This window comes from Equus quagga, chromosome 14 (genome assembly GCF_021613505.1).
Source record: "Equus quagga isolate Etosha38 chromosome 14, UCLA_HA_Equagga_1.0, whole genome shotgun sequence".
Taxonomy (NCBI): Eukaryota; Metazoa; Chordata; class Mammalia; order Perissodactyla; family Equidae; genus Equus; species Equus quagga.
Window position 1 is genome coordinate 60388815 of NC_060280.1, and position 27586 is coordinate 60416400.

Genomic DNA, 27586 nt, shown 5'->3' on the forward strand with positions numbered 1-27586 from the left:
AAGATTGGCACCTGAGCTAACAACTGTTGCCAATCTTCTTTTTTTTTTCTGCTTTTTCTCCCCAAATCCCCCCAGTACACAGTTGTATAATTTTAGTTGTGGGTCCTCCTAGTTGTGGCATGTGGAATGCCACCTCAACGTGGCCTGATGAGCGTTGCCATGTCCATGCCAAGGATCCGAACCAGAGAAACCCTGGGTTGCCAAAGCAGAACATGCAAACTTAACCACTAGGCCACAGGGCCTGCCCCTAAAATATTTTTTTAAATTACTAGTGGTACAGGCAAGAAGGCAAGGCAGCACAAACCAGAGCAGAAGTAGTGGGAATAAAGAGCACAAGAGGACTGAGAGATACTATGGAACCTTGAAAAAAGATGCTGGGGGCAAAAAGGAGAGGGACTGAAAGGAAACTCAGCTTTCAAGCCTGGTGACCGGGAAAATGCACAGCACAGGGTGGTGCAGTGTGGAAAAAACATCAGCTGTAAAGTCAGAAAGGCCTGGATCCAAAAGCAAACATAATCTTAAAGGCAAATTACTCAACCTCTTGGAGTCTACTTTCTCATTTATAAAGCACTAATAGTTGTATTTCTCTTGCAGAGTTGCTGTAAGGTTTAGGGATAAAGTTTGTAAGGGGTTCAGCAGTGCCTAACATACAGTAGATGTTTAATAGTCACTATTCCTCTTAGAGTTAATCATAACAATAAGCACTAAGAGAAATGTTCTTCCGTTCCCCAGAATCTTTGTAGGTCCAATTAATTCCTATAACTTTGGGTCCTATCCAGAGAATAAGCCGATAACCTAACATTAAGATTTACTATATGCTCATCGATACAAGGAAGACAAATTGTGTTAGTGTCTTACCCAAGAGCTGCACTGAATGGCCAGCCTAAGATGGTCCCAGCTGCTACTCCAAGCACAGCAATGGAAGTCTTGTCCATATACCAGCCAGTCATGGCTATCAATGTAGTGTACATACAGAAACTGCTAGGAAGGAAAGCTACAAGAGGAAAGAAATGAAAGAAAAAAGGGGAAAGGACAAGAGTTTGAGATTTATTAGCTATCAATTATTATAGCTACCCTGCAAAATGTCAATAACCAGGAACATATTTTGAGCAATGCTATATGAGAGAGGGGCAGAAAAGTGATACCACTTTAAAAAAAAAATGAAGTTCAACTATTTTCTTATTTTCTCACTTCTATTTTTTGGGTACCAATAAATCACCCAATTATACAATACTAACCATACCATTCCTCGCCTGACCTGTACCCCAAATCCAAAACTTACAGAATTCCAGGTTCCCCAGGAACACTTCCGATTTATATTTTCAAGCAGAGAATACGGCTTCAAGAAACTTAGAGCCACTGCTGACAATCTATTTCTGAAGAACTTTATCTTCTGATAGTCTTCTGAGACCGTCCTGGTACTAACCTGTACCTCACAGGAATTCTAGGAAGCCTTCTCAAAGGCCAAGCACAGGATGGCAGCACTGCTTTACATCCTGCACCCACTGACATAGTTTGGCCTTTAAATGTCCCCTAATTATTTGCAACCAGCACTACTTTATTGTTATATACAGCAGACCACTGAGCACTTTCAGGGTCTCGGCAACAGTAACATCCGATCAAAAGTGTTTGTAACAACTCTACACAAGAATGCAAATCTGCCTCTCCAGGCTGTGTAAGGCCTGCCTCACCTAACACTAGGGAAGGAAAATCAGTACCAACTCCAGTAAGAACCACAAAAGGCAGTTTTATTTAAGAAACTCAGCGAAGGGTTCGGAGGCTCTGTATCAAAGGATGCCTTTAACTTATCTGTGCCTTAGCATCCTCAACTGAGATGACAAAACCAAAGATACTCCCAGGTATCTCCCTCATATAATAACCAATTATTACTGTAACTTAAAAAAAAGTAACATAAAAAACATATGAGGTACAACCTTCACAGATAAATGCTAAATAATATGTGTCATCCAAAGCTGTCGATTCCAGCTGCCAATGTAGAGGACAAAGGGAGCAGAGGAATCTGAGGTCTCTACTAGCTCGGACGGTAGAGCACAGTCTCATTTGGACAGTGGCCCTCAAAGTTATTCAGGTGTGGAGCCCTCAGGTCTCTGCAGAACAACATGGATTTTGATACAGTCAATGAAGGAAAAGTACATATATACTTTTGCGCCAGATACTATTTTTTGTGTATATTTAGTGCATATATTAGATTCTGGTACACAAAACCAGAACTTAAAATTGAGATAATTATATCTAGTAACTTAATATTTCTGGAGAATTGGGCACAGGCTACCTTTTGGCAGATGGCTACCTTGGTTCAGCTCATAGAACACAAATATTCAAGGGCAGCACAGTTTGAAAGCCACTACTCTAGATCAAGGTTTTACTCCAAATTTCTAGGAGCTTATTGTAAAAAAACCCCAACAGAAGATGTATACCTTTATAGAATACATTGCAAATAACTGGCAGAAAGCAGAACCATCAAGAACAGAGTTTTTAGGCACAAAGAGCTTCCTTGACCAAAATAACAAAATTATTTTCCTTCCTCTAACAGCAAAGAAAGGTAGTGGATGCTTGTGTTTTTCAGTCTTGCAGTGATAAAAAAAAAATACAATAATGTAATAGAAAGCAACCTGATAAAAACAACTGCTCTACCACTCATGAATTCTTTGACTTTCAGTAAGTCATTTCATCTTTCTAAGTTTGTGTCCTCACGTGCAAAAATGAGAAAATATTTATCTCATTTATACCATGAACTATTGTAAAGGCCAATCAAGATCACGTAGATAACAGTGCTTTGCTAATTACTGCCGTTATATAAATATAACCTACATCTAGGTAAGTTTTTCCTTTCAATGCAACTGTGAAATATCAGTGGACCTGTTACGCTCTCACCTGCACTTTTACTTACCCGATGATGAGCAAAACATGCCAGTGCTGAGAACCAAGAAGGCTAGCATCATTCGACTCACATGCAGTCCAAACTTCTTGCACACAGCTCTAGGAGAAAGGCAAAGACTATCAGCACAGCAAATTTTAGGGATGGCCATTTCAAATCAAAGGATGAAAACGTCTGCATCACAGAGAACATGGAAGATCTAAAGTCAATTACAGAACTGGCTTGACATGTTTGTTAGCAATTTCGTGTGCATAATAACCCCAAACATTCTTATTCCTTATGCAGGAGAAAAGCTCTCTATCCAAGAAGAAATGTATACTTTCCATGCTAAGATTATGTCTACTACCAAGAGGAAATCAGCAAGATGTAGTGGAAAAAATACCACGCCTCAGATTCAGATGGGCACAGGTGCAAATTATGGCTCTGCCATTTACTGGCAGTAGGACCCTGGTCTAGTTACAAAATCTCTGTCAGATTCCTCATCTGCAAAAAACCTACCTTGTACGGTTTCTGTGAGAACAACGCATAGAAAAGTGCCTGGCACAGAGTTACTCAATAAATGGTTATCAGAAAAAAAGACCAGGAGATACACCAAGGTGTTAATAAGTGATATCTAAGTCAGTGTTTCTCAAACTTAAGCAATTATATATTTCCCTTTACTTCTTTCTTCTAGGGGTTTTTTTTGGCCCTATAAGTTAAACATTATTAGAGATTATTATTGCTTAATTTAGTCAATATTTGTTCAGCCTATACCCATGTGTTACATATTTTCTTGCTCAGGTTCCTTAGTGCATCTCAAAGCTTCTTTCTGAAATAATTTTGCTTTTTCCTAAGTATATCCTTTAAAAGTTCCTTTAGTGAGACTCTGTTAATAGTAAATTCTCTGTTTTTTGTTTGGTTTCTTTTTCTCTCTTTTATTTTTTGTCTGAAAGTCTTTATTTAGCTTTCGCTCTTAAAAGATGGCTTAGCTAATATACAAGTTTAGGATCACAGTCATTTTCTCTCAGCACTTTGATGATACTATTTTTTTGTCTTCTGGCTTTTGACAAGGTTTCTGTCAGTCTAATTGCCAACGTTCCTTTGCAGGTATTGTAATAGTTCTCTGTCAACTTTTAAGATCTTCTTCTTTGTCCTTGGTCTTCTACACAGTTTCAGTAATTCCTTTTTATCTATCCAGCTCAGGATATGTTAGGCTTCCTGAATCCGTGGATTAGCATCTTTTTTTCATTAATTCTGGAAAATTCTTAGCTATTACTTCCCTGAATACTGCCTCTCCCCGTTCTATCATCTCCAAGAATCTGATTAGATATATATCGTATCTTTCAACCCCAGCATACACATTTCTTAACCTCTTTCATATCTCTTTTTTTTCCTCACTCTGACCTGCATTCTTAGTAATTTCTTCAGATTAATCTTCTAGTTTACTAGTTTACTTGTTAGCATGTCCAATTAGCAGTTTAAACTGGCCACCGAATGTTAAATATCAATTACTATATTTTCATTTCTAGAAGTTCTGTGTAGTTCTTTTCAAATCTCCCTGATCATTTTTGTAGTCTCCTTTCTTTTTTCTTTGTTTTTCTTTTTGGGAAGATTAGCCCTGAGGTAACTGCTGCCAATCCTCCTCTTTTTTCTGAGGAAGACTGGCTCTGAGCTAACATCCGTGCCCATCTTCCTCTACTTTATATGTGGGACGCCTACCACAGCATGGTTTGCCAAGCGGTGCCATGTCCGCACCCAGGATCCAAACTGGCGAACCCCGGGCCACCAAAGCAGAACGTGCACACTTAACTGCTGTGCCACCGGGCTGGTCCCTCTTTTTCCTTTTTTTATCTTTTTATTTTATTGTGGTAAGAACACTTAATATGAGATCTACCCTCTTAACAAATTTTTAAGTGTAAAATACAGTATTGTTATCTATAGGCATAATGTTATACAGACATCTCTAGAACTTATCCATCTCGTACAACTTAAATTTTATACCCATTGATTAGCAACTTCCAATTTCCCTCTCCCCCAACCCCTGGCAACCACAACTCTATTCTTTGCTTCCATGAGTTTGACTATTTTAGATACCTCATATAAGTGAAATCATGCAGTGTTTGTCCATCTGTAACCAGTCAGCTCACTTAGCATAATGTCCTCAAAGTTCACGCACTTTCTTCTTTTTTTTAAAGGTTGAATAATATTCCATTGTATGTATACACCACAATTTTTTTTCCATTCATATGTCGATGGACATTTAGGTTGTTTCCAATCTTGGCTATTGTGAATAGTGCTGCTGTGAAGAAGGGAGTGCAGATATCTCTTTGAGATCCTCATTCAGCTCTTTTAGATAAATACCCAGAATTTGGATTGCTGGGTCATATGGTAGTTCTATTTTTAGTTTTATGAGGAAACTCCACACTGTTTTCCATAGTGGCTACGCCATTTTGCATTCCTACCAACACTATGCAAGGGGTCCAATTTCTCTACATCCTCGCCCACACATGTTGTCTTTTTTTTTGGTAACAGCCATTCTAACGAGTATGAAGTGATATCTCATTGTGGTTTTGATTTGCATTTCCCTGATTATTAGTGACACTGAGCATCTTTCATATACCTGTTGGCCATGTGTATATCTTCTTTGGAGAAATGTCTATTCAAGCTCTTAGTCTGTTTTTAAATTAGATTAATTTTTTTGATATTGAGTTGTAGGAGTTCCTTATATGTTTTGGAAATAAACCTCTATTCAGATTATGGTTTGCAAATATTTTCTCCCATTGTATAAGTTCCTTCTCTCTCTGTTGATTGTTTAGTCTCTTACTTCTTATTCATGTTTTCAATTCTCTCTTTTACTTCTTTAAAATTATTTCATATTCTTATTTTAATAATTGCTAATAAATGAAATTCTGTGGCTCAGCTTTCTGTTGACTGTCATAACTGCTGGCTTTTACTTATAATATCTTGTTCCCTTCTGTGCTTTGTGATTTCTTTTTATTATAATTTCTTGTTCACTACAACTTCATCTGTGGTAGTTCTTTGACACGTGGATTAAAGATCCATTTCTCCACAGAAATTTTTTTTTTTTTTTAAAGATTTTTTTTTTTTTTCCTTTTTCTCCCCAAAGCCCCCCGGTACATAGTTGTATATTCTTCGTTGTGGGTCCTTCTAGTTGTGGCATGTGGGATGCTGCCTCAGCGTGGTTTGATGAGCAGTGCCATGTCCGCGCCCAGGATTCGAACCAACGAAACACTGGGCCGCCTGCAGCGGAGCACGCGAACATAACCACTCGGCCACGGGGCCAGCCCCTCCACAGAAATTTTATATTTGTTTTTGCAAGATACTTGGGGCACAACCAACTCAGAACAATTTAAAATAAATTCTCAACTTGTGGTGTGGGGGACCATGTAGGTGACTGGAATTCAATCCTGAGCCCATATGAAGACCAACTTATGGTTATAATCCTCAGAGACATCACTGGCTTTCTTTCTTCTCTACTCCACACAGAGTCAAGGCAAAGAATTTTTTATCTGACATTTTTAGCTGTTTTGCAGTGGGAAGACTTTTAATAATGATTATTAAGTCCAAATATCTTTTAAAGCATTATTAAAATAAGGTATTAGGTTTCATGTAAAAAAGGTGGCTATTTTTATTACTGAAACACTTAAATGCTTAATACTTCCACTAATACTCAACTAATAGGTACTTGGTGAAAAATTATGTAGCAGGTACAAATAAGATCAGAGTCTCACACTGGGAGTAATTTCCTAACAGCTAAGCTCAAGGGGAAGAGGTAAATCATGATCCCATATCTTGGGACCAAGGCTCTACTAAATCCTACCAAATAAACACAGTTAGATACATATTAACAGAATTAAAATTAGTAACATGAAGATAAGGTGTTTATGAATCTCAGCAAAGAAAGTGATAATTAGAAGTATTCCCCTCCTATGGTTTGTTTCAAACAAGAAGTCACACTTCTTTCCTAGAAAAATTAAAAACAGAATTGCCATATGATACAGCAATCACACTTCAGGGTATACATCCGAAGGACACGAAATCATTACCTCTGAGATATCCGCACCCTCATGTTCACTGAGGCATTATTCACAATAGCCAAGACATGGAAACAACCTAAATGTCTGTCTATGGATGAATGGATACAGAAAATGTGCTATATATGTGCAATGGAATATTATTCAGCCATAAAAAAGAAGGAAATCTTGTCATTTGCAACACATGGACGGACCTTGGTGACACTGTGCTAAGTAAAACGTCAGACAGAAAGACAAATACTGTATGATCTCACTTATATGTGTTATCTACAAAAAAGCCAAACTCATGGAAACAGAGAATAGAATGGTGGTTGCCAGGGGCTATGGGGGTGGGGTGGGGGGTAAATGGGGAAATATTGGTCAATGGGTACAATCTTCCAGTTATGTGATGAATAAGTCGTCGGGATGTAATGTACGGCATGTTGACTATAGTTAACAATACTATATTATATACTTGAAAGTTGCTAAGAGAGTAAATCATAAATGTTCTCACCACACACACACACACACACACACACACAACTGTGATCATTTGAGGTGATGGATGTGTTAACTAACCTTATTGTGGTAATCATCTCATAATACATACATGTACCAAATCACCCTGTTGTACATCTTAAATTTACACAATGTTATATGTCAATTATATCTCAATAAAGCTAGGAAAAAAAATTTTTTTAAGTTGCACTTCAGATATAATATTAGGGGCCAGAAGGAAAGTTTTTCTATCCTAAACACTGCTTACACTATCAGAGAAATAATCTGTTCTATATTGGTATTTTTCATAGCACTTTTAGAAGCAAAGCTTTTATACTCACTTATAAAAGTAAAGTTCACAGATACAGCTCACAAAAGCCAGAAGACATCGTAAAAAGTAAAAGACAAGAATCTGAAAGAAACCCAGAACAAGAAAACATAAGTCACAGGTGCATGTTAGAAAAATTCTTAAAGATGAAACCACTCTCATTTGTCATTGATAACACTATAAATTGGTATAATCATTTTGAAAAGCAGTATGTATCAAGCACTACACAAATTTTCACATCCCTAGACCCAGTATACCTATTTCTATGATTCCAGCCTACAGAGTTAACTCAAAATATGCAGGGGGAGGGTAGTCTTATTCATGAAAATGTTAACTGTAGCACTATTAATTTAGAAAAAACTGTTTAAAAAACTAAAAATGTCAAATTATAGAAAAAAGGTTAAATAAACGATGCTACATCTATTTCATGGACTATTATACAGATATTAAAATTTATGGCTACAAAGACAGTGGAAAAATTCTTATGACATAAAGCTCATTCATTCAACAAACATTTCTTGAACAACCACAATATATTAGGTACTGAATATTACAAAATACCAAGTGAAAATGAATAACACAATATTATTTATACATCAGAGTTATAGCTACGGAAATCAGAAGTATATAAAAAGATTGGAAAGAAATATAATAAAATGGTAAAAGTGGCTATGTCGGGCTGGTGGGATTTAGGTACATATTTTTCCTCCTATCTTCCAAACATCTGTAATGTGATTTTATTAATTTTATAATTAAGAACATAAATTTAAGAAATAAAAATAACAAAATAATAAGGGTTATGGCAAAGAACTTTTAACTTACAGTATACTGGTATGTTTCAGACCATTGAGCACCTCAGAATATAGGCTCTATTTAAATACATACTATGATTAATATAACTGCATATAAGTTGGAAATACTGTCCATTTTCATCACTATAACCAAAAAATTCCAAAAATAATTCAATAAAGTGATCCAGTAAATGCCCAGAATCATTCATTAACTCAATAAAAACATACTGAAAATCTACTATATACACTGAGCACTATCCTTGATGCTACTGGGAATACAGATAATTTCAGTACAACGTGTCTACGTGTAAGGACTCCTCTTCTAATTGGGAAGAGTACAAAAACACACTTAGAAAGTTAGAAATAACACAAGTTAATATAAGATAAGAACTGTATTTGGGATCAGGACAACGATGCTCCCATAACAACTAATATTCAACATGGTAACTGGAAGGCCTGGCTGGTACAAAAAGACACAAAAAAGAAATGAGGTATAAGGAATGTAATAGAAGAAACTAAACTCTATATACAAAGACGAAAGAGAATCCAAGACATTCACCTGACAAACCATTGACACTAATAAGGAAAATCACCAAGAGTTAGATTAAGATCAAAAAACAAAAATCAGTTGTGTTCCTCTATACCAGCAATGACCACTTGAAAAAATAATAGAAAACAAGATACCACACATAACAGCAACAAAAAGTATAAAGAATCTAGGCATTAACCTATCAAAGACTAGATAAGACTGAAATGAATATATTTTTAAAATTTTATTAAAAGACAGAGAAAATCTAACTAAATGGATAAATACACCCTTTTTGAGATGGAATGAATTAACACTGTAAAAATACTGATTCTCATATTAATATGTAAATTCAATGCAACTGCAACCAAAACCCAGCAGAATTTGGAGGAGGGGCAAACTGATTCTGAAATCATTTTTAAACAAATTTTAAAATGGACAAAGTGAGAAATTCATCAATCAGATATTAACACACATTATAAAGCCATAATAATAAAAACAGTACGGTACTGACGGACAAATTGACCAATGACATAGAATAAAGAGGCCAGAAACAGACCCATACATATGAGAATGAGGTGTATGACAGAGATGGTGTAACAAATCAGAAGGAAAAGGATGGATTATTTAGCAGATGGTGCTGGAAAAGCCAGTTTACCATACAGCAAAAAATAAAGCTGGATCTTTCCACAATTTATAAAAAATAAAATTCAAATGGATTAAAGTCTTATATGTAAAAGGTAAAATTATAAAGCTAATAAAAGAAAAGACCGAAGAACAGCTCTGTGATTATGGTGAAGAAGGATTTCTTTTAGAAACACCCAAAGCAACCAACCATAAGTAAAAAATTAATTGATATGACCATATCAAAATTAAAAATTTCTGTTCAACAAAGGACCACAGACAAAGCTAACAGAGAAGTGAGAGCCTAAGAGAAAGGATTTCCAGTAACTAAAACATACAAGGGGTTACTATTGAGAACCTCTACAAATCAGAAGAGAAAACCAGAAAAAGCAACTGAAAAACAGGCAAAGGATGTGAATAGGTAATTCACAGAAAAAGAAATCTGAATGACTAATAAATAGAAGAAATGCTCCACCTCACTAGTAATCAGAGAAACACAATTAAAACGAGAAGCATCTCACAATCATGAGAAGGGCAAAAATTAGAAAGTCAAATATCAAGTGTTCAGGAGACGTGAAGAAGCTAAAACCTCGAACACTGTTGCAAGGAGTGTAAAGTTGTATAGCCATTCTGGAGGGCAACTGAGCAGTACTCCATGAAATTAATGGCCCATGGATCTACATATGGGATCCTGAGTATACAGTTCAGAGAAATTCACACCCAGATCCATAGGGAGACAAAACAAAGGTGTTCTTGTTCAGGGTAGCAAGAAGTCGGAAAGATAATCATCACTAGAGGTGCTAATTATTACCATATTGTCTATCAGCAATAATCCACCTGTCTGTACTCTACCTTATGATGCTGGGGCTGGGAGTCCATAAGCTACAATTCCCCCTTGCCAAGTGGCTCCCTGCTGGCTCCCACTGGCAGAAGCTAACAGGGAGGAGATTGGAAGTAAGAACAAGAGGAGAAGGGAAATCTTTATTCCTGTTCTGCTTGCTTTTCCTATCATTGATGTAAGAGGAAGAATTCTGTGCTGAATATGTCAAACTTGAAGTGATAGTGGATATCCAAGTGGAAATAAAAACTTTAAGTACTGCATATTGTTATTTCTCTATGAAGTCCCTCATCCTGTATATCTTTCCCTGGTAAGTTCAAAAAACCAGCAATGAGATACTAGGTAGGGACTAGTATCTAGTAGGTAGGGACTAGTGCTAGTAGGTAGCACTTTCTACAGGTGCTACCTTTCTGATCATTCTAAAATGCAAATGCAATCATGTCTCTCCTCTGTCTAAAACTATTCATGGCTTCACAATGCACTTGGGGAAAAAAACGTCTAATTCCTTAATAGAGCCTACCAAGTGCTGTATAAACCTGGCCTCTTCCTACCTCTTAGTTTCATCTAATCCAGTCCACTACTCACTCTCTCTTCCAAATGTCAAACCTACCTATACAAGAAGGCCATGCTGGCTTCTTCCCAGCCTCAAGGCCTTTGTCCCTCATCTCCAACTCTTTCTTTACCTAGACAACTTCTGCTTATGCTCTAGTTCTCTAATCAGGGACTTCTGCTTCACGGAAGATGAGTTAGCCATACTTTTCCCTACTCCTCCTGCTATGTAAAAGCAAAAACTCTGGACGTTATATGTAAAACAAACATAAGAAGACTCTGAAAGGTGAGAAGAAGATAGACTGGCTAGGGACTTTGGGACCTGAGGGACAACATGGTTAAGCTCCCTGGATTTTCTTTTTGCCTTCTATATTCTAGACTTGGAGCTAAAGAAGTTAGCAACTAGAAATACCAATGGGTACAGACAAAAAAACACCAGCCAAGGCCTGCTCTATCTAGCCAAAAGACCATGAAAAGGGTAGCCTAGCAAGACAGAAAACTTTTAGACAGTAACCACTCTAATCTAGCCAAGCACTCCAGAAAAAAAACTGCAGCCCCATTCCCCATCGTGCCAACAAAGGTCCAGCAGGAAGCCATGGCATTCATCCTCACTGGTGGTAATGAGCTCCCTTTCCCACCACAGTGTCAGTGAAGACCACTTGGAAAGCCTGGACTTCTACCTCCCCCTACAACCTAGCAATAATGAGGTACCTCTACTCTGCCCACTAGGGTGCTATCAGTGGAGACCTACTGGGGAACATGGACTTCTACTCCCACTTGGCAGTAACAAGGTGGAGAACTCCCTCTTTTCTCCTGCAGGAGTGGTACGAAAAGAAGCCTGCTAAAACAGAGGCTTAGGGGCCACCCCGGCAGCACAACAGTTAAGTTCACACGTTCCACTTCGGCAGCCTGGGGTTCGCCAGTTTGGATCCCGGGTGCGGACATGGTACTGCTTGGCAAGCCATGCTGTGGTAGGAGTCCCACATATAAAGCAGAGGAAGATGAGCACGGAAGTTAGCTCAGGGCCAGTCTTCCTCAGCAGAAAGAGGAGGACTGGCAGCAGATGTTAGCTCAGGGCTCATCTTCCTCAAAAATTTTTTTAAAAAAACAGAGGCTTAAATAAGAGGAACAGGGTGGTGCAGAGGAAGCAAGATGGGCCCATGAATAAGATCCAGAGTCTCATAATGTAGTACCCAAAATGTCTGAGTTTCAACTGAAAATTATTTGTCAACCAGGAAGATCTCAAACTGAATGAAAAAGCCAATCAACAGATACCAACAACAAGATGAGAGAGATATTAAAATTATCCAACAAAGTTTTAAAAGTCATTGTGAAAATGCTTCAACGAGCAATTAAGAACAAGCTTGAAACGAATGAAAAATTAGAAAGTCTCAGTAAAGAAACAGAAGATACAAACAAAAAACCTAATCAAAATTTTAGAACTGAAAAAATACAATAACCAGAATAAAAGCACAGTAGATAGGCTCAACAGTGAACAGAGGGGACACAGGAAAGAATCAGTGAACTGAAAGATTAGATTGTTCAATCTGAACAACACAGAGAAAATAGACTGGAAAAAAAAGAACAACCTCAAGGACCTGTGGAACTACAATAAAAACTCTTACATTCATATCAGTGGAGTCTCAGGATAGGAGAAACAGGGCAGGACTGAAAAGTACTCAAAAAAATAACAGCTAAAAACTTCCCAAATTTGGCAAAAGACATAAACCTAAAGATTCAAGAAGCTGAGTAAACTCCAAACAGGACAAATCCAAAGAAATCCATGCCAACACACATAATAGCCAAATTTATGAAAAATAATCAGGTTAGGTTTCAGGTAACTCCTAATTATCCTTCAACACTGTTTGAATTAGGCTCTCCTTATATGCTATCCCATTGCACAGTACTTTTCCTCCATAAGACCCACTGCATTTATAATTACTTATTCAACCAATCATCTTCCCCCCAAACTATAAATTCCATGAGCGCAGAGATTTGGTCACTGGTACATCCACAGTACTTAACAAAGTCTACCAAATAAAAGTTGCTCCATTAATATTTGTTGAATGATGAATGAATAAATGATTCTTCTGGAAAAAAAGTCCCCTCTTAACTAGCAATCTATTTTGTCCTTTTCTTAAACTCTTTCAGAGACTCACCTCTTGATCAGTTGTGACTGCTTTCAGGTTGGTCTGCCCTTACCTTATTGGTTTGTAGAATTCTTGCATGAAACGCAGCTGGCCAGGCATGAAGCAACAGATAAGCATAGGAACGAATGGCATAAGCTGGGGAATATTCCCAAGTCTGAAACCCCTTCCCATAGATGAGGTAATGTGTCTGAAAGTACAAAACAGATGGCCAAAAATCCTTGTCAAGAGGATACAGATGAAATTTCTAAGCAAAAATATGAATGAGACAAAGATACACAAAAATGCTGAAATTCTCAACAAGATTTGCAAGTAATAGATAAGAGTCAAAATGACCCAATATTGAAAAACATTCGGCCATTATAAATTCTACAACATTACTGTTTGATCAACATTGAAAGCTTGAATTTTACCCTCTACTTATTTTTTTAAAAATACTCATTAAGCAAAACAGAGAAATTCTAAATTTTATATTTTCCTTAAACTACTTACACTAAGCCTTCTTTATTTTTCTGATACAAAATGAGGTCAGAAAATTTCACCTCTGAATTTTCTATAATAGGAAGTCAACACACTTATGAATGTATAAATCAAGAATTAGCAGTATAAGCATATTATTTACCAACATTATTTTTTTTATTTTTTTTTTTATAAAGATTTTATTTTTTCCTTTTTCTCCCCAAAGCCCCCCGGTACATAGTTGTATATTCTTCGTTGTGGGTCCTTCTAGTTGTGGCATGTGGGACGCTGCCTCAGCATGGTTTGATGAGCAGTGCCATGTCCGCGCCCAGGATTCGAACCAACGAAATACTGGGCCGCCTGCAGCAGAGCGCGCAAACTTAACCACTCGGCCACGGGGCCAGCCCCCCAACATTATTTATTTTAGTAAACATCAGAATAAATAACTAAAAAAGCTGAAAGAAAGTGGTTGCCCCTAGGGACGGGATGTGGGCATGAGATGTGGAACAGGGAGTTACTGCTTTTCCTTTAAGTTCTGTAGCAGTTAATTTTAAAGATTTTATTTTTTCCTTTTTCTCCCCAAAGCCCCCCGGTACATAGTTGTATATTCTTCGTTGTGGGTCCCTCTAGCTGTGGCATGTGGGACGCTGCCTCAGTGTGGTTTGATGAGCAGTGCCATGTCCGCGCCCAGGATTCGCACCAACAGAAACAGTGGGCCGCCTGCAGCGGAGCGGGGGAACCTAACCACTCGGCCACGGGGCCAGCCCCAGTAGCAGTTAACTTTAAAAACTATTTCGAAGTATAATTTTGATCAAAAAAAAGTTTTAAGAAAATTACAAATTTCACCTTTTTGTAAAACAGCCAAGTTTCCTATAGCCTTCAATAGTAGGTAAATCATCAGCTTAGAATACAAAAGTGAAAATAAAGTTATGTTACTAGTAGTCACATTTGTATACTATTTGTATCTTGACTGGTAACAAGGTCCCAAGCAGTGAAATCAAGAACAACAACAAAAACTAAAGAAATCACCTACTGGTTCCCAGTAGTTGAATGTTTCATCACAGTCAGAGATGTTGCTCAGGAGAGCAGCACATAACCTTGCTGAGAGCAGATACTTGAAAGCAGTAGATCCTTCAGGTGCCCACACTTGTCCTGCTTTGTTCCCAGATAACCTGCTCAGAAGCAAAAAGAAGTATGTGTCAGGAAGATCTGCTAACCAGAAGGACTAAAACTAGACAGAGAGGACAAGAATGGCAAGGGACATCAAAGTACTTAAGTTATTCAGCTAAAAAGGTGAGCCGTTAACTGTTCTAAATAGAATAAGAAATGAATTAAGACCTTAATCAACCTTAATGATTCGTTCCACTTCCTGCTTTTAACGTGTAAGTTAATTCATACACTTTAGTTCATTGCATCTATGACACTTAGTTTATCCCAAGCCAACTAATTACTCAATCGAAGGCCACAAAGCTCTTTTTCTTCTCTTAACAAGGTCATTAGTTTCCACGGCTTTATGCATTTCCCCACTTGTTTAAATGTATAGACGCCTAATATGTGCAAAGCACGTAACCTCCTCCAACTCCGGTGCTGACAGCTCCTTACCCTGCAGTCCCCCGGGCTTGGGAAGAGAGGTGGCTGCAGGCGCTGGAGCGTGTGGGGCCCACACAGAAAAGGAAAGGGTCACGGCTTCGGAGGGAATGAAGGAAGCTGGGGGAGAGAGCCGACAAAGGTACACTCTGCTCTCGCCAACGCCTCCCACAGAGACTCCGCCAACTCCACCACCGGACGCCAGCCCACTCCGGGCCTGGGCCGAAGCCTCACAGATCTGCACTCCGGGGTTTCTTAACAAGAAACAGGGCACCCGACGTGGGGGATCTAAAGCGGGGCAAACAGCAACGCTGGCCCACCCAGGAAGAGCAGAACTGCCCGGGCGGCCGGGAGAAGCCCCGCGCGCGGCGCCGACAAGACCCTCCCGGGGGCGGCCCCGCGCCCACCCGCCCGGCCGGCCACGCCCCCGCCGCGCCCGCACACCTACTCGCTCCGCGGCTCCCCGACGCCCGCCTCGCGGCTGCACAGCAGCTCCCGCAGCTTGTCCGCAGCGGAGGCCGTGTCCCCGCCGCTGCCCCCGCTTCCCTTCAGACGCTGCCGGACCCCTCGGCTTGCCATGGCAGACGTGGACAAGCAGGTAGCATTCGGCACCCTACGAGGGCGGCGAACGTGGAGACATAGCTTTGGCTGGCAAACGGTGTCCGCCGAGGGACAAAAGACTTTGACATGCGCAGAAAAGACTCAATTATAGCGTTTCTGGCCAATTGGGGCAAATCCCTGAGTAGAAAAGAAATGGGACCTCAGACTTGACTTTCACGATCACAGCCATCCCTTCCACATACTTGTAACTCTGGCATTCCTCCCTCCCTCCAACTCTCTCCTCCTTCACTTCTCTGCATTCTCCACTCTCCTACAAAAACCTCCCTCCAGGTCCCCTATTTTCAAAGAAAGCACAGGTAGAAAGTGGTTCAACGACTATACAAAGTGAGTGCGCAGAGGTTTGAAAGATCACAGCACAGCTGCCTACAAAAGGGGAGGTTTTTAAAAGGTCACTGATGCTTGCCCTGTGTTTTATTGACAGAGGCAGCCTGTAGCTACTTAAATGCTTCAGAAAGACAAAGCCACAATAGCAGAATATAGAAGAAGAAAAGTGAGACTGAAGAAATTCTGCAACAAATTCAACCAGACACCAGTCCCTGCCATTGCTACGTCAGCATTATGGTAAGCATTTTACATATTTTATCTTTTTAAAATATAATACAATGACCTGTTTTATCCATAAGGAAACTGAAGACCAAGGTTGCGTACCTAGAAAATGGTGGAGCCATATTCCAACCCAGGTCTGTCTTACTACAAAGCCCCTGGTCTTCCCACCAGAAGGTCAGGAGAAAACTGATTTCATACAGGGATTTTTATACGGGCACCTTGGCGAGATCACGCCTGTGACTCTCAGGAGTTATTCTATTCCTGACACTCTGCCCACTCCCCCAGTCAGAGTTCCATCCCATCCTGTGGAGCACTGTACCAGTAACTGAGACAAGTTTATAGAGAGGGTGCTGACTTGACAGTTTCCCAGGTTAGGATTTTGTCAAAATAAGTAAAGGAAAACCTCATTTAAAATGGAATCAGAAAGCCCTGAAGGGGGAGCGCTCACTTCTGTACCACTCCTTGCAGCCTGCATACCCAGCAGGAAGAAGGAAGATAACAAGGTCTATTTGTCTAGACTTCTTTGTATAAAATTCTCTCGGTCTCAACTTATCTGTGATGATAGGAATGTTACTTTTCTTCTGGTACAAGGGAGGACATTTTTCACATGGGAATTTCATCTCCTGCTTTTAAGAAAAGGAATATCCCTTCCTGCCCTAACCACCACTTGCAGCCAATAAGAAACCACAACAACCTCTAACTCTTGTTCTTCTCCAATGAACTTGTGTGTGTGTGTGTGTGTGTGTGCGCGTGTGTGAGGAAGATTTGCCCTGAGCCAACATCTGTTGCCAATCCTCTTTTTTTTTCAGCTTGAGGGACATTAGCCCTGAGCTAACATCTGTGCCAATCTTCTACTTTATATGTGGGATGCCTCCACAGGATGGCTGATGAGTGGAGTAGGTCTGCACCCAGGATCCAAAACAGTGAACCCAGGCCGCCAAAGCAGAGCAGGCAGAACTTTAACCACTCGGCCATGGGCTGGACCCCTGCAATGAACTTTTTTTTCAAAACAACCCTCCCCAATCCTCCTAAAACCTAATAAAAGCTGACTTTCCCTTCGTCTCTTCAGACTTGCCTATGGTTCACCATAGCCTGCTTGTCGCAAATTGCAATTCCTCTGCTATTCCTGAATAAACTTATTATTTTTTCAGCCTGCATCAGTTTACTTCTTTATTTAGGTTGAGAATTTCATACTAAAAATTCCCCAATTTTGAAAATGGAGATTTATCATATTGCTCAATTCCTACATGAAATTATTAATTACCGATTTCAGACATCCCAGCCTAGCTGTATCTCATATATCCATCTCCTTTTCATTTCACTCTAATGCAGGCCCCTCCTTGCCTCTGCCTAGGACTACTACAATAGTATCCTTACAGGGATCTCCCATCTCAGATTCATCCTGTGCAACACTGTCCAATTAACTTTCAAAAGCACAACTCTTCCTTAGTAAAAGGAAGAGTAGTGTTGCTTCCCTAATAAAACTCACTAGATTTTTCCTATTGCCTGCCAAATCAAGTACAAACACCTTATTCTATCAGTCTTTCATGAACTAACTCCAGCCTCAACCTAGTTTCTAATTTTATCTCCCACTACTTTCCTATACACATTTTACATTCCAAGTAACTAGCCTGAAAAGTGCCCCTAGTGTTGCCTACCTCTACCTCTGCTCCTGTATGTCCTCTGCCTGGAATGCATGCATGGCTCCTTGCCTAACAATCCTCCCATCACATCCCTGCCCTTGTTTTAAGATCCATCTCAAATGCTACCTCATCCATGTACCAGGCACTATTGGGGATAGAAGGAAGCTATAAATCATATTCCCTGCCCTTGATTAGCTTATAACCTATGTGGAGAGGTAAGCAACACACGTGTCCATAAGAGATCCCTTGATTCTTTACTCCACTCCCCAAACTTAAACCTTTGCCAATTTTCCCATTCCAGTTAATGACACTTCTTTCCTTCCAGTTTCTCAGGTCAAAAACCTAGGAGTCCTGCTTGATTCCTCTATTTCTCTAACCCCACACCCCCCAACCCATGCACATATATTTAATTCATCAGCAAATCCTTCTAAATATTACCCAATCTAACAACTTCTTACCACCCTGATAAAGGTCGCCATTCTCTCGTTTGTGTTACCATAATAACCTAATTTGTTTCTTTGCTTCCATTCTTGCCTTCCCACATGCTTTTCTCCAAATACAAGAATAAATAAGACAGTTATTTCCTTCACAGAGTTTACAATATAACTCCAGTCTGTGGAGCCTACCTATTAGTTAACATGAACATACATTAATTCACATTAGAGTAGTCCATTCTGCAGAGTCCTGGGCTGTGCCAATCTCCCAGTGTCCCTCAGAGATGCTTACAACAGAAGACCCCAAAATCTAGGGGGGCAAAGTTTAGAGTTAATCAAAGTTGAGAGGTTACTGTTGAAGAAGACTATGGAAGGAGAAGCAAAGTAACAGAAAGTGGCAGAAAGAACATAGGCTTTAGAGTCAGACAGACCCCAGTGTCAACTCTATTAGTTCCATAACTTTAACAGTAGTCAACCACAGAATAAAAATGACGATGATCCCAATACTAATTATGGAGCACTTGTAACTTACCCAAGCTAATACATGTTGGTCCAGAAACCACTCTTGTATATTGACTTAGTGAGATGATACAATAGAGCTAAGGGAAGAAGAACTGACAGTGTGGAAAATCTATTTTTTAACATATTTGATGAGACATTCAAGTTCTACCGCCTCTTCATCAACAGAGCATCTGAAGTACAAGATGCTGTTTTATTGGTTTGTTTTCCTAGTCATTACTCACGATCAAAATATTGTCCAGCTCCAAAGGTCACCAATCTCAGTATAGTCTGTAAGTTGAAGTGACAGAGTTACAAATATCTTTAGAGTCAACCAACAATGGCGATAGTCACAAGGTAAAAAATTTTACAAAAAACACAGTCCAGAAGGACTACCAGTTACAAATTGGTCTTTTTCATCTATGCCCACACCCATGAGGATCACACTATAGAAATGAATTTACTAAACTACCGAGGAGTCACATGTAGTTGTTGTTGAATCTCCTTCCTAAACTGGGTCTGCATTGATGCTACCTGCTGCCGGGTGAGGGCCTTGTCACAGGTCTGGTAGGTCAATCTATAGCAAAGGCTGACCTGTTCAGTCTTTGGATGCTGAAAACGACTAAGGAATTGTATGGATATGACAGTGTCCTGGGACACTGCTCGGGCCAAAGTATGAAACTCTAATTCATCAAATCCTTTCTTATCATCTAACCAAAAACTAATATCATGCACATAGCATGGTGGATATAGGGAATAGCTTTTAAAGGGTTCTATTTTCCCAGGGACAAAATTCTTCAAGAAACGGTTGTCAAAGGTCCACAACATTCTCCAGTCAGAGATACTCCAGACAAGCATGGCTAATAGGTCCAAGTTCATAGACACAAACACAAAACACTGGTCTTCGTGTAAAATGCTTGTAGCAGATGTGATGACAGACCCAATAATCAGATCCTTGGCACAATCTGGGCCAAAATTATGAGACTTTACATTAATCATATAATCTTTCCCATTTGGTTGAAAGACAAATTCCACCGAACTGCTTAGCTTAGAGCCCTCCAGGAATGTCTGGGTTAGAAGGTTATCTAGAATGCCCTTCAGGTGATCCAGTAGTGACTGAAGGCAGCCATCCTTCAGATTTTCACTAAACCCAAAGATAAACAAAGTCTCATGAAATGCTGGCATTGTGAAAGGCGAAATGCGGCACTTCTGAAAGACAGGTCCACTGAGGATGTGCAGAGAACCTGGGAGGAAGTCTGGCGCTTGGATGACAGCCTGAACATGAACTAGGAGAGAAGGTCTAAGGCAGATCTTGGCTTGGCTATAGATACCTTCATGAGCTTCTTCCTTACTGTCTCTTCCAGGGCTCTTGGGAAGGCTAAGTTCTGAAAATGACACTAGACAGTCCTCCATATCTTCTGTTGTCCCACCAGTCAGGGACTCAGAATTTGCATTATCTTCGTGGAAACTAATCCAAAAGGCAGCTGATAGAATGTCACAGTTCCAAGAAGTAACAACACCGGTGCCTCCCTGTGGCAGCAAAGGGAAGGAACACTTCACCCTTTTAAGAGGGAAAGCTTTGTCCAATTCAGCAATGAGTTTCTCATTTATGGTTTTGACAGGATGACATGAAGGTGCTTCTAGGAAACCCCTGTTTAAACACACAGAAAAAATAACTCTTCTAACTTAAAATGATAACTATAATGTAGCTAGAATTAAAAACACAAATAGATGTATAGAAAAAATTATCTTTAAGTTGATCCTGAAAGGAAACAAAGAAATCATCTACCATAAACAGATACATCATGTGTTTCAGATTTCTGACACCATCATCCCCACAATACACCAGAAAATATGACAATTTTTAATTCTAAACAGGCTTCTGCAGGCCAGACTGACAAGTATTCACAGTACCACCATTATTAACAATTTATGTAGCATCCATTCAGTAAATGGTTGCCATCAAGCCAATCAAGATACAACTAGAGATCGAAGTGCTTTCTGGTAAAATAACAGGTTACCTGTTCAACTTTCCTACAAGTGCTTCTGGTTCTGGAAAGGAAAACCACTGGTCACCCAGTTTGATCCTGAAGATTCTGGGTTGCAAACTTTCAAAGGGTAGGCTCCGGGTAAAGATATGGTTCAAAGCACCTTCTACATGAAAGGACTTATCTTGACTCCTGGCAAAACAGACACCAACTATGAAGTTTGTCATTATTAAAGAAGGCAAATATTTCTAGGGACTAAATCAGGAAATTGGCAGGGGAAAAGTTTGCCTAGGAGATTTTTTTTTTCATCATTAAAGGGATGAAAAAAGGAGAAGGCTTAGACCGTTGTTCTTACTTACCTATAGCCAGTGCTCTTGTACCCTGGCACAGCCTCACAGCTGAAGGGATACACATCACTTAAAATGAATCCCCCCAGAGCTGCCATGGCAACCACTTGCCAACTGTTGTGCCATTCTCTCATGGGCTTATCAGCAGGAGTCCCACCTTGTCCTCTACACAATGCCACATGGACCTCTCCTTCCTCTGCAAGAACGTCTGTACAGCTAACGGGGGGAGGGAGACACCAGACATTTATCAGAAACAAGTAGAAATTACCACAGGAGTTAGCTATATATATATATATAGTTTGGCTTTGAAATAATTAAGATCCAATTATACCTATTTGCAAAGATCTATTAGACTTCAAACATGCAGAGAAAGTAACTGCAAGTAAATAAAAATGTAAATTCAGTGTTAAACTCATAACTGATACTTGTGGCTGACCAGGGTGTTACCCAGCTTTGTATTTGCATTGTTCATCTATATGTCATAGAAGGGCCAATGTCTGCAAACTTTCTATACATCATTCACTGATCAGGGTGTTCTTCCCCATATAGAAAGTTGTTCTTTTCACCCCCCTCCTGCCTATTGAAATTCTATACTTCAAATAGTAACTTAAAATACTGTCTGTGTGAAAAGTTTCTTGACAACTATGACCCACAGAGTCCTCCAACAGTATTATAAGTTTTAGTACAACAGTGTAAAGCACTGTTTTAAGTTCACAATAATTTTATGAGATAGTTACCGTTAATATCCTCTGTTTATAGATGAGGAAGCAAGAGCATCTAAGGATTAAGTAAGCTGACAAAATCACACAACTATTAAGTGGTGGGTGGCGATTTGAATCCAGGCAGTTCGGCTCCTAAATCCATGCTCTTAGTCATTAGACTATATTGGGTACCATTATTTCATATTGTCAAAAATAAGTGATCCTCCCTTTACACACTCAAGAGTACACAGTTTGTACTTTCATTTAGTATTTAGGGTAGTATGTCTGCCTTTCCAACTAGATTGTGGGCTCCCTTGGAGCTCTGTATTCTTTCTAAACGTATCATACACATGTACACGTTACTTCCCAAACCAAAATGTTTGAGCACTTGAACTGTAAGGTACATCTTAAACATTTTACTTGTGAATGCTCTCCTTTCCTCACCTCTGGAAAAACTTGGCAAGCAGCTCCCTGTTCTTAGCTACTCCAGCTTTGCGTCCATAGTGTGGAAAGTTAAAATAAATTCGATCAAACTCCCTGTCGTGCAGTTCAAAGGCATCTGCCAGCTGGGTGCAGTCCACACCAAAACGTACCTCTGTACCTGGCAAAAAATATACACAGAAGTATATCTTAAGACCTGGAACCAGAGAAACCTCTCCCTAACCTGAACCATGCAAAACAATCCAGGTCTAGGCACACAGCGTACTCTCTGTAAACTGTCCACGGAGGTGATCAAGAGCAGCCCCCACGTCTCTTTGATCCCCACATGCCCACCCTTTCCGCTTAGGGCGGCTCGGGCAGAGGCACCGGGCTTCGTGGAGGGGCGGGCCTAGCTACCTTGCTCGCGCAGGCGCTGTACATTCTCCTGGGCCACCGGATCCCGGGCCAAGTCGGCCGGGCGCTGGAGGCAGGTGGCGGTTAGACTGGTGCTCGGATCCAGGGTCTCGCTCAGAGCGGCGGCGAAGGAGAAATTCCCCTCCCCAACCAACAGGAGGCGCCGAGGGGCCATGGCCTCCACGTGCTCCCTGCTGGCGTTCTCAGAGGCGCTCGTTTCTTACGTCACTTCCTTCGCAGGTTTCTCGTCACCTCTTCTTCACCGGTCGCTGGTTGATGACGCGCCCACAGCGTCCGGTTGTCTTGACATCCATGGAGGAAGATAGACATGAATGCAAAAGCGAGAAACCGGCCACCCCGTCCCCTCGCTCCTCCACCCGCTCGGGAGTGTCAAAATAAATGTCTTTTAGCCCAAGGCCGGCTCTAAGCGACTTCGTCACACCTGCATGAGGTCACAAGCAGTCACTAGCGCAGAGGGGCAGGCCATGAGGCGAGTTCTGGGTGAAAGAAGCGGGGCGGGGCTGAGGCCAAGGAGAGGTGGGGCTGTGTCTTGCAAGTTGTTGTCACAGAGGATTTTATAACAGCCTTCATCTCGTCGGAAATGGCTGCTGCTGCCCATTGCCTCTGCTGCTCGGGATTTCTCCAGGTGGTTATATCTCCTACCTTTTATTCATTCAAGAAATGTTGAGTGCCTGTAATGTGCCAGGCCACTGTGAGTGCGATTAGATACATGGATGAGCAAGATGTGGCCTGTGATTTCTACTAAGCTTGTAGTCTGGTGGAGAATGCACAGCAAAACAGGCAATTCTGAGACAGTGGGATGCGGTGTTATGAGTGGAGTAATTCAGGATGCTATGAGAGCACACAGCAGAAGCTTACCAAGTTTTGGGGTGAAGTGGAAAGATTCTCTGGATGAAGTGAACCTGAGCTGAAAGCCAAGGAAGGGAAAAAGTACCCCTTACCCGGGTCAAGAGAAGTGAAGAGGCAGAAGGAACAATATACACAAAAGCATGAGGTAGTTGAGTTTGCCTGAAATGTAGTTACAGGGAGAGTGGGGAACAGATGAGCCTGAAGAGTTAAGCTGGGGCCAGGTCGTGTAGAGTGCTGTAAGCTATTTTAACAATCTCAACCTTATTCTGAAAACAGTGGCGAGCCACTGAAAGATTTTAAATAGGAAGCTGGCACAATTAGATTTTTCTTTTCAAAAGTTCTGCTTTCCTATGGAGAAAGGACTGGAGAAGAAAAAGGCTGATGGCAGAGATCAGATAGGAGGCTAGTGCAGTAATGGAGACAAAGACTGTTAGTGATCTGAATTGGAACCTGGCAGTGGGGATGGAGGCCAGTGGGCTGATTCAAAAATCGGCAAAACCTAGTGGTTGGATGGATATAACGGGTTGAAAGAGAAATCAAAATCAAAGGTAAGCCCCAGGTTTCAGGCTTAGACAACTAAGTGGATGGTTATGTCTGTCCTTAGAGCCCCAGGCATAGTGTCACCTTGGTCTGCAGTCTGAGTACTAGGCCTCTTAGACTTTGTGGGCCTAGCTACTCTTTAGTCATCATGCTGTTTGTTGACATCAGTGTGTGCATTTATCTTCACAAAGGCACATGGTGTGAGGGTAGCTACCTTTAACCTACAGTATTGGCTGTGTCCCTACCTGTGGAAAGGTGGGTGAGAGGTGACTCCGAAATCATGACCACCTGGCTATGGTGATCTGGGTGATCTACATTCTTCCTTTGCTTGGAGAAGTGGGAGGGCCAGGTTTGGTAACATCTCTTCCTTTAAAGAACATGGAATGGCAGAGTAAGATTTACTTTCACTCTCTTATAAAATCTTCAGACAACACGAGCTCAGCATCAAATTACTGTTCTTCAGACAAGGTATTATCTTGCTCTCCTAAGCCAAGATACCAGACTCATCTTTTGGCCAAAAATAAAAATGGTTAGGCTTTTGATTCCTTACAAAAAGTTGAAATTCAGACCTGTCATCTGCTATGTGCGAAGCACTGTTGATTGGGAGGGCAGGCAAAAGGAGAGGGTGCGATAATGAGTAAGACTCAGATACTGTTCTCAAGGGATGTACAGTTCAGCATAGGATATTTGACACATACTTGAAGAATTCTAACATATGGTAGAAAGTTATAAATATAGAAAGATGTGAACATAAAATTCAGTATGAGACAAAGGAGAGAGAAGTTAACTTGACAGAAGGCGTCACGGGGGAAGTGGCATTTGACCTGGGCATAGAAGAAAGGAAACTATTATTTATTGATCGTTTATTGTGTTATCTAGTTATCCATCTCTCACTTCTCCCTATTCTCTTTGACTATAGGAATACTCTTAGTCCTTAAACTCCTACATCTCAAAATTACCTGAACATTTAGCTAGTTCTCTATATAGTATTGGGGATACTGAAGGTTTTCCTGTCTTTTGGTGGGGGGCCTTTAATCTACATAGTCATCCACTACTGCTGATTGAGAGGATAAGTCAAAGCATTCAATGAACCTGAAGAGAAAAAAACAGAACCACAACAATTACATTGGGAGGAAAGCCTAGATCTTTAGTAAGATGTGCTTATGTAATGTTTGGCCAAGGATAAGAAAGGGATCCCTTTTCTGCTCTCTGGTTTGTGCAGCAAGCTTTTCTATTCTCACCTATTTCCAGAGACAGTCTCTTGCCCGTTACCTTGCAAACCCACACTACGGCAGCCTCATTAATGCAGATGGCCATGCTGAAGTGTGGACCGATTGGAATGATATGTCCAAGTTTTGCCAGTATGGATGGAGATGCACCACTAATGAGAATGCCTATTCGAACCATACCCTGATGGGCAACTGGAACCAGGAAAGATATGACCTAAGGAATATTGTGCAGCCCAAACCCTTGCCTTCCCAGGTAATCCAACTTTCTCTTCTTTGTTTCCTTCAGTTAGCAAAAGAAACACCAGTAGCTGTTTGAGAGTCAGGAATCTGACAACTTCCAATGCTGAGGTCTCTCAGGCTTCTGTCCAAGTGGTTGGGGGAGGGCGGCAGTCCTCAATGGAACACGTATCTCACTTCACTATGAAATTGAATATTATATTATCATAAGATAGTAAAAGGATGGGTAGTACTCTTTTTCTCTTGCTTCTGTTCAGACTTTATTCATCTCCAGAAATATATAATGCCTTCTATCTCAGGCTAGCTGCTCCCTAGTCCTTGCCTGCCTAGACTTATGTTTTATCTGCATCTTGCCCTTAGATCTCTCCTACGCAAACAAACATACAAAAGATACGAAAGTTAGTAGAATATAGGGTAATGACATATAGACCTCTAGTCGATCTTAAATATGGCACAGCCTGTTAGAATTCATGTCATTGTGTACTTTATTTCCTAATATTGGTTAGAGATTCCTATGTTTTTAATCTATTACTTTTTCTTTCCAGTTTGGACACTACTTTGAAACAACATATGATACAAGCTACAACAACAAAACACCACTTTCAACCCGTAGTAGGTGGACTATTCTTTTTAATTCTTATATTCCCAGGACCTAACTCAGTGCCTGGAATGTAGGAGGAACTCAAATAAAAGTAAACTGAATGAGTGAATAAGTGAAAGAACGAGTGAATGATTTCTCTCTTTTTCAATTTTGACAGTATTCATTGTCTATTTCCTCAGAAATAAGAGTGAGATTGGTTACTAAGAGTCCTTATTGTTGACTGATTCCACTTGTCTTTCCTTCTCTTGTCTCTTCCCTCAGGATTTAAGCGCGAGCCTCACTGGTTCCCAGGACACCAACCTGAGCTGGATCCTCCTCGATACAAATGCACAGAAAAGTCAACTTATATGAGTAGCTATTCAAAGCCTGAAATAGAGCATCACTCCATCTGTCTGTGGAATCCTAATAACTGCCAATTTCAGGGTCCAGGATTCTAACAAAGAATAAGAAGCTTCATTTTTCCAGAGTAGAATGTAGGAGGGAGCACATTCTAAGCACAACTAAGAATTTAGCTGACTGTAGCACAGTTTCACTCTCAATAAATAAACCACAGAAAATATTCCCTATCCCTTTTTTTTTGTTTTAACCAAGATTTAAATGTCAAATTTAAGTTAATTATGTCTGCTTTTAGTTCTACATTAGGGGTATTGTAGAAGGGCATTAAAAAATTATTTCTCTCAAATCTACAACCCCTCTGCTCTTCCCTGCCTGTCATCAGTGGCAGAACTGCAAAATCCCACATGACTTAGGTTACATTTGGTTAGAGGCTTTCTGGATATGAGCTAGTAGTCATGCTCAGATAGTGTAACTTTATTGTAACCTTAATGAACATCCCCTCTTAAGTACTAGAAAAAGAAAATTTTTTTTAATTATTAGAATTTAAAATATACAAAAGTAGACAGGGGCCGGCCAGGTGGTACAGTGGTTAAATGCGCACGTTCCGCTTCAGCAGCCCGGGGTTTGCCGATTCGGATCCCATGTGTGGACATGGCACCACTTAGCTAGCCATGCTGTGGTAGGCGTCTCACATATAAAGTAGAGGAAGATGGGCACAGATGTTAGCTCAGGGCCAGACTTCCTCAGCAAAAAGAGGAGGATTGGCAGCAGATGTTAGCTCAGGGCTAATCTTCCTCAAAAAAAAAAATAATAATTAATTAAATAATAAAAAAGGTAAAGCAGTCGGCACAGTGCCTACCATATAGTAAGCACTCAATAAATGTTGGTTAATATTAAAAAGG

At 40.3% G+C, this 27586-nt stretch overlaps 3 protein-coding genes and 1 long non-coding RNA gene across 6 annotated transcripts in view; 2 read left to right on the forward strand and 2 right to left on the reverse strand.

Annotated features, from left to right (window-relative positions):
• Positions 1-15963, reverse strand: part of ALG9 (ALG9 alpha-1,2-mannosyltransferase) — an 89625-nt gene extending 73662 nt beyond the window's left edge. Inside the window, exons 1-6 of one of the 3 annotated variants that reach the window (XM_046638015.1) lie at positions 15708-15939; positions 14706-14844; positions 13269-13403; positions 7752-7822; positions 2912-3000; positions 859-994 (exon numbers count right to left, since the gene is read on the reverse strand). In XM_046638015.1, the coding sequence (XP_046493971.1) occupies positions 859-994; positions 2912-3000; positions 7752-7822; positions 13269-13403; positions 14706-14844; positions 15708-15838 (701 nt within the window). In that variant the 5' untranslated portion in view covers positions 15839-15939. Of the gene's footprint in view, positions 1-858; positions 995-2911; positions 3001-7751; positions 7823-13268; positions 13404-14705; positions 14845-15274; positions 15449-15707 lie in introns of those variants that run through there. The other 2 variants (XM_046638017.1, XM_046638016.1) reach the window with 2 other exon arrangements.
• Positions 15964-16018: 55 nt separating this feature from the next.
• Positions 16019-17286, forward strand: LOC124225377 (uncharacterized). Its single transcript, XR_006885072.1, has 3 exons — positions 16019-16204; positions 16302-16441; positions 17236-17286. It is a non-coding gene; the product is annotated as an uncharacterized LOC124225377 (long non-coding RNA).
• A 1453-nt stretch (positions 17287-18739) lies between these two features.
• On the reverse strand, positions 18740-24550 carry FDXACB1 (ferredoxin-fold anticodon binding domain containing 1). The gene is made up of 6 exons (XM_046684562.1): positions 24527-24550; positions 22875-23173; positions 22482-22638; positions 21349-21552; positions 21023-21181; positions 18740-20652 (listed from the first exon to the last, which is right to left on the reverse strand). Exons 2-6 carry the CDS (start codon positions 23044-23046, stop codon positions 19470-19472), a joined length of 1875 nt encoding a protein of 624 aa, XP_046540518.1. The 5' UTR covers positions 23047-23173; positions 24527-24550; the 3' UTR covers positions 18740-19469.
• Positions 23088-26907, forward strand: CFAP68 (cilia and flagella associated protein 68). The gene is made up of 4 exons (XM_046684563.1): positions 23088-23517; positions 25533-25763; positions 26293-26359; positions 26610-26907. Exons 1-4 carry the CDS (start codon positions 23473-23475, stop codon positions 26783-26785), a joined length of 519 nt encoding a protein of 172 aa, XP_046540519.1. The 5' UTR covers positions 23088-23472; the 3' UTR covers positions 26786-26907.
• The last annotated feature ends 679 nt before the right edge of the window (positions 26908-27586 follow it).

Excerpts from the sequence above, each read along its gene's own strand:
- FDXACB1 (XM_046684562.1), bottom strand. The coding sequence starts at position 23,046 with ATGGCCCCTCGGCGCCTCCTGTTGGTTGGGGAGGGGAATTTCTCCTTC. Across the intron at positions 21,553-22,481 it reads CTTGCCAAGTTTTTCCAGAG|CTGTACAGACGTTCTTGCAG; the intron begins GTGAGGAAAGGA and ends TCCCCCCGTTAG. Across the intron at positions 20,653-21,022 it reads CTTGTAGGAAAGTTGAACAG|GGGTTTCCTAGAAGCACCTT; the intron begins GTAACCTGTTAT and ends GTGTTTAAACAG.
- CFAP68 (XM_046684563.1), top strand. The coding sequence starts at position 23,473 with ATGGCTGCTGCTGCCCATTGCCTCTGCTGCTCGGGATTTCTCCAG. Across the intron at positions 25,764-26,292 it reads CCAAACCCTTGCCTTCCCAG|TTTGGACACTACTTTGAAAC; the intron begins GTAATCCAACTT and ends TTTTCTTTCCAG. Across the intron at positions 26,360-26,609 it reads AACACCACTTTCAACCCGTA|GATTTAAGCGCGAGCCTCAC; the intron begins GTAGGTGGACTA and ends CTCTTCCCTCAG.